Source organism: Lepidochelys olivacea (genome assembly GCF_965140295.1).
Source record: "Lepidochelys olivacea isolate rLepOli2 genome assembly, chromosome: 10".
Lineage (NCBI taxonomy): Eukaryota > Metazoa > Chordata > Testudines > Cheloniidae > Lepidochelys > Lepidochelys olivacea.
The window spans coordinates 52,456,866-52,469,426 of NC_140420.1; the positions used below are offsets into that span (position 1 = coordinate 52,456,866).

Sequence of the window (12,561 nt, forward strand, 5' to 3'; positions counted from 1 at the left end):
GCCGTTTTAACGGGGATTATCAGGAAGAGACAGTGAACACCAAGATACTTTTGAGTCATTTTTTTAAAACACATGTTAAAAGTAAGTTTGCCTACAGCATGGCCCGTGCTTCCCACCCCTCTATGTAACACTGATCTGACCAACCGCTAAAAGATGCATTTCCTAAACCCTTCTCCCTCAGTGGAGCGAACAGGGAAGGAAGAGAGATTACCTACTAGCACTGGTACTATGGGCACATGTGGTGACAGACCATCATGATAACCAGAGCTTACTGCTAGTATCTGCAGCCATGACAACTTCAGTACTGATGTCAAGGACACCAGTGTAAAGATGGTCACAGCCAAGGAAAACAGCAAGCTTGCATTTAGCGTAGGAAGAGTCGTTACTAGAAACAGTTCCACTGTTTACAGCTACACACTTTGCATGCAGAGTTGCATCCAGGATGTGGTGGTACCATTTCCATATAAAATTTGACCTAGAAAAGTCCGGGTGAAATGGAAGCAGCATTATCGATAAGAACCAAAAAATTAAGACCCCCAAACATGCTCTGACTATTGGCAGATGATTCTGTTGTGTACCACAGCTGTACACAGATAACACTTGCTTCCTTCAAAAGGGTGCTGAAGGCTCATTAGTGTCTGAGTGGATCCAGCATAGCTTTAAATAGCTACTTCCCTTCCCCCACATCTTTCACAAACCGATAAGGATGTCACGTAGCTTGGATTCAGGGCAATATGAACCTTTCCATGCCAAATCCGTGGGAAGGGATGTGAAGTAGGTCAAGCTACACAAACACGCAAGCATGCAAAAGAAAGGTGGTCATTCCTTCAAAAGTTTATTTTTGGTGAATACAAAAAAATACTTTTTGTGGCCAGATAAACAGCATACATACAGTGTAACAGCATGGCTAACCCCCTTCATGCTTTTCTTTGTGGTTAAAGCTCTAGGAGAAAGTTGAGCTACAGAACATGAGCTCACACCCCAAACTCCAGCACGACTTGCAAACATACCACTATAAAACTGTCTCACTCAGAAGGTTCTTCAGCTGCAATCATATTAATAAAGTTAGTAAATTTCAGTAAGAAAAAAATCCATAGTGGTTTGATTTTTTAAAGCAACAAAGACAGCCCTAATTACTTACAACTCAATATATTACTCTATTGATGGACAGGAATTCTCTCTAGGCAAAGTAATTATCTTTCATATACCATGTTGCCACATGAAAATGAAATAAAGGACATGAAAAAGTATCATGTTTACATCCTTGTCATTTTTATACTAAAAGATTCTTGGTTGCCTTACAAGGCAAGTTAGAACAGAACTATGCCATGGAGGTATTAGGCTTTTAAGACATGCATGGTAAAGTTTGTCAGCTCTCTGCTATAGGTGGATAGGACATGTTATCCTGTTGGCCCATGCCCAGTTTAGAATGATTTTGTTGTTGTTTAAAGACAGAGATCCACTTAAATTTCTCTGTTTCAGAAAAATTGTAGCAAAGTTTTCCTATGCTGCTTTTCCCCATTTATTACCAGTTGTATTCTTGCTCTGGTTAGTATTAAAGATGGACGGTAGAGAAAAATCTACTCTAGCCACCGTGCTACCATTCCACATCTCTGCTAGGTATAGTGAAGTTCAGCAGTCCACTAGCTTCATCTCTTTTGAGATTTTGCTTAATGTAGAATATTGTATCAACAACGTTAGCACCTAACCGGTCGGATTTCACTGCAGCATTAGTTAATATGGTAAGTCCAGCATAAATGGTTACCTTACAGTAATCAGTAGCAGACTGGTAACATAGATTACCTAAAAAAAAAGGTATTAACTTTGTAGATGCTATGTAAGTTCTATGGGAGTGTTGACTATCGGAATTGTGTCGTGTTACCAGCAATGTCGTAAAATTGCTGGTAACAGGCACTAACAAACACACACCCTTTTGAGCAGTGTATTTCTCTTTATATAACTGCAAATACAGAAAAGCGAGTTCCAGGATTAATATCGACTCGGGATGATGAGCCGAGTCCACTGAAATCTTCCAAATTTCTATACAAGCTCAAAGAAACCAACAGTACATAAAGTTTAACTTTCCCCAACTTTAAGTATAAGATAGGGCAGGAGCTTTTAATATACATAATAAGGCACAAAAAGCTCCAGGAGTAATGATCAAAAGAAGAATGGATTAGCCATGGCACAAAACATAAGATGTATTCCTTGATGGCCTTGTCATCAGCATGTTCTGGGGCCTGGTCTGAGTGTTTTTTAGTAATGTGAGGCTAGAAAAACCTCTATTTCCTAGGTAAATTTAAAAGACCATTTATGCTGTAATTCTGATAGATTCTGTCATAGAAACTAGTCTGAAGATGCAGGAGATCAAAGGCAATTGGACAAAAGAAAGCAAGAGCTCAGTCTTCAACTTTTGGTTTTAAAAAACTCTTCCCCATCCCTCACTTTGCGGTTGCTGGCCTATAAAAAAGAAAAGTTTAGACAAACTATAAAAGTGTTCCCTCCAATTCCAACTTATCTTTTGGACCTTCGTGTAAAGCCTCCCTAGAATATTTGTACATTCAGAACTTTGAGACATTTTGCTTTTAATTTCCAGACATTTCTTAAAGCCAGTTCCACATCACGAAGATGGGCAAGATACTACATAACTTGTTTGTTATTTCAAAACTTAAAATCCAGAAGAATAGGTAAGGAAGAAAATAGGTCTAATTACTACCCAGTCCTCATTCCTGCCTGACATTTTCTGTTGCAACTCTCCATGCCAAATAACTGCACTGCATTAATTACAATCACCACAGATGTTCTAACTTTGATTTCAGTGTTACTACAAGTCCCACAGATAAGAAGAAAGTGAAATGGACTTCAAATGAGTTTGTGGAATCTAGCGGTCTCCCAGATAGAAATCCAAAAATCAAGCTGAAAAACACTGCAGCTAGTCTGCTGGATATCCCAAGTTTGTCAACATGGAAAGTTACTGAATGGCAAGCCAGCGTGCATCTACAGTGCACTAGCTTGCAGTACAATAATGTTTGAATGTCCCAGAGTGCACTCTAGCAGTATCCAAAGGCGATGTTACTGTGCCGCAAGCTATTGTGCTCTAGGTTCACACCTTGGCTTGCTGCCCAGTAACCTTCTGTGTAGGTCGGGGTTCTCAACCTTTTTCTTTGAGCCGCCCCCCAACATGCTATAAAAACTCCATGGCCCATCTGTGCCACAACAGCTGGTTTTCTGCATATAAAAGCCAGGGCTTGCAAGCAGGGCAATTGCCTGAGGAAGCAACATCCGTCAAGTATAAGTACTGAAATTAACTTCCCTCGCAACTTTGACAAGAGGATGATTTGAACATAAAAATTACTATTAGCTTGAAAAAATCCTAGCAGTACAATTTCTGTATACAATTTAATTTTACTGGGGTTTTGGCTTATTCTTTTCCTAAAACAGGGAAATACCATTCGCACTGTCTGCATAATTAAAATGCTGTGTTATTGTACTACAGTGATCACAATGAAGCACTGGTACATTAGTGAAAACGTCACGTTACTTGGAGTACTTTAAATTACAGTACGTGAAATAAAAGCAATATGTAGTATCAGAAAAAATCTGCAAGACATTGACCCAACCCCCCGCCCCGCCCCAAAATCTTTAAAGAAGTGACAGGAATGTTGATACTATCCAGGTAAGCAAAAGAAAACACTACAAACTGAAAGCCTGATATACTGAGTAAGCAAAAGCAGCAGAAAGCTCGTTTAAGACCATGTGTATTTAGATCCTACAAAAACAAGCTGTGTTTCAGCCTTCCAGATTACTTAAAAATCTTAAATGAAGGATTTGTTTTTTCTAAATAATTTTTTATAGAGATGTTTTGTGCCACTGCTCACTGGACTCACTGCACAAACTCATGGTGAGAATCTAACCAATACAGCTACTGCGGGGGTTGTAAAGCCTAGACTGGAATCTCTCTCTGGTGGCAGTTGCGTACAGAGAGGCTACATACTGCTTTCAGTCTCATTTTACCTGGTCTACGCAGTCAGGGCAGAGGCTCATTTTGGACACACTTATGCAAATCCATATTTGCTCCTATCAAAAGGATTCTGCTCAGGGCTTGCCAACTGCTCTCTCATCATTTACTGAGAATCCACAATTCCGCTGAGTCTGAAATACTTCAGCATCAGAGAAGAGACACTAAAAAAATTTGTACATTTTAATATTTATTTTCTATGGATTTTTGTGATATATTTATACTAGTGTGACAAAATTTCCGATAGGTATAATACATGCAAGTAACTTAAATGAGAAGTTATCAATATCTAAATTGGTAACCTAACACAAGAGGGTTACTTCTGAGTCTACGTGACAAGTACTTCTGCAACAAGGGCAATTAAGTGGGTAGGTATCTAACACAACTGACTCAGTTGGAAGTAGTGGTAGGTATCTAAAATGGCAGCATGGCTTTCAGAAGAAGTGGAGCAACAACATTCTTTGACCCAAATGGACTTGACATTATTTGCTCAGAGGGCGTGTGCAGGGATGGGCATATGCTGGAGAACCACGGTTAAGAAAGACCTTGTTTCTGTAGCTGGTCTAATAGGTGGCTTTTGCTAGTTCTGGTTTCTGCATTGTTTTTAATCAGACATTATAAAATGCACCATTGACTCTACCCATCTCGGAAACGTGTCATGTTATATCTGTAGTCCACACTGTGGGTTTATGCCACATCAGAGATTGAGAAAATTACAGTACCTTTTGAAACTCAAGACATAAGTACAATTTCTTCTATCCTTTCTCCGCAATGTAGTTCCTTAGAGAGGGTATTTTGATCAATGCAAATTAGGAAAATATCAACTTCCAAGCGTCCATACTTCAGACTTGCCGATGTTCTTTTATATTTCGGAAAAGGGCCCTTTCTAAAACAGCTATAAGTTTCTTCAAAAAAACCAAACACACACAAAAAACAACCCATCTACATTTCAAAACAAAACAATTAGAAATAAAATCCTTATGAGAATAGCAAGAGTTCTGGTAGTCTTTTGAAGTACTAAGAATGTCTCTACTTCAGCTAGCATACATTCTAGCAGAAATCCCACAGTTTGAGCCAGGTAAGATACTTCGAAAGGAACTATTCAGTCCAATGTTAATTGAAATTTTGTGGATGTTTCCTATTGTAAAAGTAGTCGCATATTGAGAGGTATATAATTGAAAAACATTTTCCTTCATAACCTGGTACTAAGACCGTGACAAGATTTCCATTTCTTGGTTTATTTGAACAATGAAAAGAATGGATACTACCATGTTTTGCAGGCCTGGGAACTGTGAATCTAAATACTGTACAAGTAGAAGCTGGTACAGGAACTAATAAAACTAGTGCAAACAGGTACAAAGAAGATCCCTCCAATCCTGGGGTGAACCAGCTTCACTGAAAGAGGACAAAATCTCTAGAACCCACGCTCAGGTGTCTTTTCCTCTCAAATAAATATTCACCTCAATCTTGGTCTTCTTGTTGGAGGAAAAAAAATCCACTGGTTCCATAGTGATAGATAGCTATGATAAACGGTTTTCCTATTAATATTAACAAAGTCTTACAACAGGTCAAGGAACAATAAATAGATCAAGCTTAAGGTAATGACGTAATACTGATTTTATAACCTTCTGGAAAAAGTGAGGCATTCTCTCCTGAGATACAGTGAGTCAGGGAAGGAAGGAACAGGAATGGTGGACTTAACACTGTACCATCTGTTTGATGAGCACGCACCTTAGCTGAACAGATGAGAAAGAACAAATGTTTATTGCCCTCTGCTCACCTAAAGCTATTACAGGCAATTTGTTTAGGTAAGTGCTTGCATATCAGAATGCTGTCAGGTTAGTTCTCTCTGCACTGTCCCCCTTGAGCTCATTTCATTAAAAAAAAACCATCTCAGCAGTTTAGCCCTCATCTTCTCTCAGTTCTGTGGGGAGAAATTTATACTGCTGCTGGCGGATCTGAGCCAGTTTTTTCCTTGCCTCTTCCAGCTCTCTTTCCTTCTTCAGCATTTCCTCCTGGGCCGCAATGATCTAGAGAAAAAGAGAAAGGACTGTGATAATGGAGAAGAAGATTAAAGAGGGAGAAAAAAAAAAAAAAGGCGAGGATCTTTGTCCCTTTCACAAGGGGATTCGTGATCAGTGCACAACAGTTCTAAGGTGTATTCCTGCAGAGCGCTGAACACACTGTCCCCAATCCAGGAAAGCATTTAAGCATGTGAAGAATCCCATTGATTTCAACAGGACTTGTGAGCTGAAGTGCTTAAGCAAAGTAAGCTGTCATGGGATAAGAGGGACGGTCCTCTCATGGATCAGTAATTGGTTAAAAGATAGAAAACAAAGGGTAGGAATAAATGGTTAGTTTTCAGAATGGAGAGAAGTAAATAGTGGTGTCCCCAGAGGTCTGTACTGGGACCAGTGCTTTTCAACATATTCATAAATGATTTAGAAAAAGGGGTAAACAGTGAAGTGGCAAAGTTTGCAGATGATACAAAACTACTCAAGATAGTTAAGTCCAAAGCAGACTGCAAAGAGTTACAAAGGGATCTCACAAAACTGGGTGACTGGGCAACAAAATGGCAGATGAAATTCAATGCTGACAGACACAAAGTAAAGCACATATAAAATGATGGGGTCTAAATTAGCTGTTACCACTCATGAAAGAGATCTTGGAGTCAGTGTGGATAGTTCTCTGAAAACATCCACTCAGTGTGCAGCGGCAGTCAAAAAAGCAAACAGAATGTTGGGTATCATTAGGAAAGGGATAGATAATAAGACAGAAAATATCCTATTGCCTCTATATAAATCCATGGTACACCCACATCTTGAATACTGCGTGCAGATGTGGTCACTCCATCTAAAAAAAATATATTGGAATTGCAAAAGGTACAGAAAAGGGCAACAAAAATGATTAAGGGTATGGAACAGCTTCTATATGAGGAGAGAGATTAATAAGACTTTTTAGCTTGGAAAAGAGACAACTAAGGAGGGGGATATGATAAGAGTGCTATAAAATCATGACAGATGTGGAGAAAGTAAATAAGGAAGTGTTATTTACTCCTTCTCATAACACAAGAACTAAAGGGCACTACATTAAATTAATAGGCAGCAGGTTAAAAAAAAACAAAAGGAAGTATTTCTTCACATAACACACAGTCAACCTGTGGACTTCTTTGCCAGAGGATGTTGTGATGGCCAAAAGTATAACAGCATTCAAAAAAGAACTGGATAAATTCATGGAGGATAGGTCCATCAATGACTATTAGCCAGGATGGGCAGGGATGGTGCCCCTAGCCTATGTTTGTCAGAAGCTGGGAATGGGTGACGGGGATGGATCATTTGATGATTACCTGTCCTGTTCATTCCCTCTGAAGCACATGGCATTGACCACTGTTGGAAGAAGGTCCAAAGTTCCATCTACCCAGTATCCTGACCCAGTATGGTTGTTCTTATGTTCTTAAGTGCTTTGCTAGTCCAGGCCAGCATGCCCAGTCCCTTGCAGGATCAAGCCACTAAAATGCATTGTTAGCTCCCATCCCTCCTCCTCAGTGATCCCAGAGTGCAGGAAAAGAGGCTGTCAGCATATTCCACCATCTATTGGACCACTATACAGGCCCACCAATCAGACGCATCTCAGAATAAACTAGCTGTAAAACAGTGGTAGGTGGAAACAGGATGAGGCGAGTTGGAGAAATCAATCTGGGCTGTTTCTATTTTACTAACTAACTAACTAACTTTACTATTTACTAACATATTGTACCTTTCCCTATTTTAAAATCTTTTCTCCTCTTTTGGTGTCTGTTGGATCCACAGTAACAAAGGGGACACTGACCTTGAACTTATCCTGCAAACACTTCATAATGTAATACACTGAGCAACATTAATAACTGAACAATCACAGTCCCACGTACCTGCAAGAGTTTCCTATACCTAGGAGTAACACAGGAGATATTACTGTGCTGTAAAATACTCAGGAATGGCAAGTTCCCATATTTTTAATAGCAGCCACTGTAGAAGCAGCTTTTCATTATTTTTTAATAAGTGGCAATTCTAGAAATTGATTGAAATAGGTTTTTAAAGTTATTTTAGTCCTGTGTATTTGTTAAAGCCATAATAATGAAGTAAAAGTAATTCTCCCCACCACAGCCTTATTACAAGATTATCTGCACACAAACGGTCATGTAATTGAGATTTCAGAAGATTTAAAGCAGGTCTAGGAGCATCGGGAAAGAACCATTAATATAAGTAGCAGGAAATCTTCACTTTAACAACAACAGGGAGGGATACATAAAGATATTATACAGTGGAAACAACTACCATGACAACTATCTAACACACTGTGTAAGACAAACACAGAGTATTGCCTATTCTCTGTATGCATTATTTGTCTATTTGTCCATAACAGAAATATACTGAGGCAAGTTATTTACAATGAAGTTTCACACAGTACTGCATGAATCTATTACTGTGTTACATAAGGCAATATTTTTGGGACACAAATTTTTCCTACTGTTGCTCTGGATGTTCACACCAACCTGAGCGATGCCGCCCACAAACTTGGTTTTGACCACCACATCGTCGTCATCCGCTTTCCTAAATGCTGCTTTCTGGGCTGCCCTGACAAGATTGTCAGATGCTCGTTTAACAGCATTCCCCGCAGCCTAGAGAGGAGATAAAAGGAATTTAGCAGCAAAAAACATGACCGCACACTGTATATGTAATGTGGGCTCCTTCTGGGCAGGAGAGTGTGCTCCACTGAACTCCAGAGGCAGGACACTTGTTTTCCTCACCAAACGTGCTTTTACCATCAGTGCTTATAAGGTGAACATGAACTTGGATAATTCTGTAGGTCTCTGACCCAATTTGGGGCTCTATGTACAACTTATGAATTGCAGTTGATTTTATGAAAATGTTGTATCACTGAATGCCTCCATGGATGTGGAGTCAACCATTTGCTACAACGGCTGGTGTCAAGTGCCACCCAGACCGCAATGCTGAGCCCCAGACAAGTCAAACACCTGGTGCCTAATGACTTGACTTGGCAGGCACTGGAGATGGTGGCCTATGGCTCATCTTGTCTCTGGAGTGGTACTTCTTCCTAACCCTCTGAGAACATCGATGGCAGGATGGAGGCAGATGACTGGGGCCTCTTGGTCAAGGTAGCGAGAGAGCTCGGGGTGGAATCTCAACTTGCTGGGGAGCTCACGGAGAGGGAGTGACCAGAAGATGGAGGTCTAGCCACAGCCTTCCTTTCAGCCTTCACGGAGGCTTGCATTGAGTGCCCCATGGGAACAATTTTAGGGGGGCCAAGGGCCTCTCTAGCTTTCTGAGTCAGCTTAGGCAAGGAGCAACATATGGATCACTACTCAGGAATGTTTCCCTCTCCGAAACAAGAGTTGCACCTGGAGTACCTATTGTTAAGTGGCACTGAAGCCTCCCATGAGGGGCAGGTTTTGAACCCTGGGGATTTCAATTTTGCCATATTGGTAGAGCCCCTGTACATGGTTGAGGGTCTGGCTGTACACTAAATATCTGACTAAAGCAGGTTTTTTTGTTTGTGCCAACTGGCATAAAGACACTAGCTACTAATTAATAATACCAATAACTAATGCACACTAATGCTAGCACAGCGTGCAGAGAATCAGACAGTCACTGCAGGGGTTCCATCTTGCTGCCCAGGGTGATAAGAAGGAATGGAGGGACTGTTGGACCTGCTTCAGACGGTATGCCCTCATCTTGGGTGCACGCGTGGCTCCAACGGACACTGCTAGCCAAAAATAATCCAATCTAGCATGCACGGGGCACATGTGCATCAAGAGAGGAATTCATGTGTACAATCATTCAAAGAAGAATTAGATGATTCACATGCATTTTCATTTCCCCAGACTCCAACTACAGCTCCTTCCAAAACAGCGTTCACATGGAAGGTAGGTTAAACAACTTCTCCACAAGCTTGTCTGTCTGTGTGAGTGTCAAAGAGGAAACCAGGACATTCCAACTCCCATATCCACCCTATTGATGAAGGCTCCATGGAAACATGGATGCTATTGGCAGAACCAGCAGAGGAACCCAGGTGCTTGCCAAACGCACCAACACAAAATATGTGATGTGCACAAACCCAACAGTTCTGCTACAGTAAAGGGCATTACTTCCAAGTGGAAAGTGCTGTTCCCACCTTCAAACCTCCTCCACAGCTTGGTGGAGAAACTATTCAAAGCCTGTGTCTGAATACTTAAAAAGAAACACCTTTCCATAGCTCTTGGGCCTGCCTCCTTGAGCCTCGCACTTAACTGTATTCTATGTCCATTTAATAAAATTTGCTTAGGGTAACCCAATGTCCTGATCTTCCTGGATGGGCAGGAAGAACATAATACTAGCGTTCGGTCCCCTTTTTTCGCCATTATTCTGCATTTAGAGTTCCTCCAGCCCCATCTTGACACTCAGATACTAATGTGTGGACACATTAGAAAGAGAACGGTTCTCCAGTTACTAACATATGACCACTAGTGTGACAAACCCATCCAACAGGTGTCCCTCATCAACTGCCAAAACTACCTCTGTTTTACCTGCCTCCTGCCAGGGATAATATTACAAAACCATTGTTTTCTATTTAAACCACCACAGAACCCTAAATTTGCCTCTAGGTTTGACCATAATTAAAATCACAGTTCTATTTTGAAAAATGACTGAAAATAGACTCCTCTTGCTCAGATATCTGTACTCAGTCATAATTGCTGATTTTAGTAACAAATAAGTGTATTGGTTTTTATTCCCACAAAACTTAGAACCAGAACCCAGCTGTTAGAACACAGACTGAGACTACATGGCTAGAAGTCAGTAAAAGCTGCAGTAAAATCCAAGTTCATACTGAACGGTCCCTTGAAATGGGTGTTAACTACTTGTGCTAAACAATCTGTTCCACCTTGTATTTAGCTGCGACTCTGAATAAGTTTCCCAGATTGGAAGAAGAGCTCTGTGTAAGCTCAAAAGCTTCTCTCTCTCTCACCAACAGAAGTTGGTCCAATAAAAGACATTACCTCCCTGCCTTGTCTTTCTAATATGCTGGGACTGACACAGTTACCACACCACTGCATACAGTAAAAGCTGCAGTCATTTCTAAACTAAGCACATTGCAATTGTAAATCCTTGAGACAACAAGCTTAATACCCAGAGTACGGTATTAACACAGCCACCTTTCAGATAAACTCTGCTCCAAAAGAGACACTCTACATGAACTCGAATCAGTTTTTACAAAAAATGAATGGCCAGTTCTGCTCCTAATCCAGAATCTGTTGTTTCTCTGTCAATGTTTGTGGTCTTACAACAATGTTCTTATTTTAAAATGTTCTCTCCTCTGTTGCTGTCTGTTAGATCCACATGGCAGTATTCATGACAATTAATGACCCTGAACACTTGCATGACAATGCCCCTCACAGTGGATTTTCCAACTTCAAAATGATTTCCCACTGACCAGCAGCAATCTGGCATTTCAAGTTTCCATCGTGCGATCACCACTCGCTTCTCCACTGTCAGTGAAGCTCTTATTCTGGTATCAATGCACTGGAGGGCTGGGGCGTGCTCGGCACACAGACCCAGGAACATGGCCTTCTGCATCTGGAAGCTTTGCAGCCACTGCTCGTCATCCCAAGCCTGCATTATGATGTGATCCCACCAGTTGCTAATCGTTTCTAGGGCCCCGCAGTGGCGCTCCCCCTTCTGCAGCAGTTCCATGACCACCACCAACCACCCTGAAATGGGGTCTCACTACATCCCACAACAATCTGTCCTCCAAGAACCTGTCATGTTCCATGCTGATTTGGTTCTTCTTACGGCTTTGCAAATACCAGAGGTTCACGTGTCCTGAGCTTGCAACACTTACTGCAACAGCGAAGAGCTGCGCAGGCTCCATGCTTCCGTCAGAGATGGCAGACGGCCAGGAGAGCTGCACAGGCTTGCGGGACATTTAAGAGGTGTGAAAATTATAGGATATAGATGACGTTATGGAATGAGACAGTTGCATGCTTGGAAGTTGACCCCTTGCTCCCAGTAACCCTGTACGACTTGATTCTGTCCCACCAAGTATCGTCAAAACCTCCCAAAAGACAGTGTGCTGGGTGGTGCCAGGTTATACAGTGGAATTCCTACCCAAGGTGCTTGGTGCTGTGCATTGGCACAAGCACTCCTGGTGAGTATGCCCAGAACTGGTGCAAAGAGCCAAGTATACACATGGACAAGTGAAATACTCATTGCAGTGGCTTGATGCCAACGTAATGTGTGTCAACCAAAGTTTGTAGTGTAGCTACGGCCTTAGTGATGTACTTAGTTTACGTAGTCTCTCAGAAATCTGGTAAGCACGTGCATGAGTGTTTGCAACTGAACATACACTGAAAACAGAAAAGCCAACTAGACGCAAAGCGATGTCAAGGAACACCCAGTAAACACACTGAAAAGATCATTTCCCCCAATATCTTTCAGTTATAGTAAACTGAAGTGTTACTTCTGACTTCAACAAGTACAATGTTTTCTAACAGCAGTTTCATTTTGGAT

At 41.2% G+C, this 12,561-nt stretch overlaps 1 protein-coding gene across 2 annotated transcripts in view; it reads right to left on the reverse strand.

The window, feature by feature from the left end:
- Window positions 1-819: 819 nt before the first annotated feature.
- TLN2 (talin 2) overlaps window positions 820-12,561 on the reverse strand; it is a 349,917-nt gene continuing 338,175 nt past the window's right edge. For both annotated transcript variants that reach the window (XM_084641187.1, XM_084641186.1), the window contains 2 exons: window positions 8,550-8,675; window positions 820-6,048 (listed from right to left, as the gene is read on the reverse strand). In XM_084641187.1, the coding sequence (XP_084497313.1) occupies window positions 5,920-6,048; window positions 8,550-8,675 (255 nt within the window). In that variant the 3' untranslated portion in view covers window positions 820-5,919. The remainder of the gene's footprint in view (window positions 6,049-8,549; window positions 8,676-12,561) is intronic.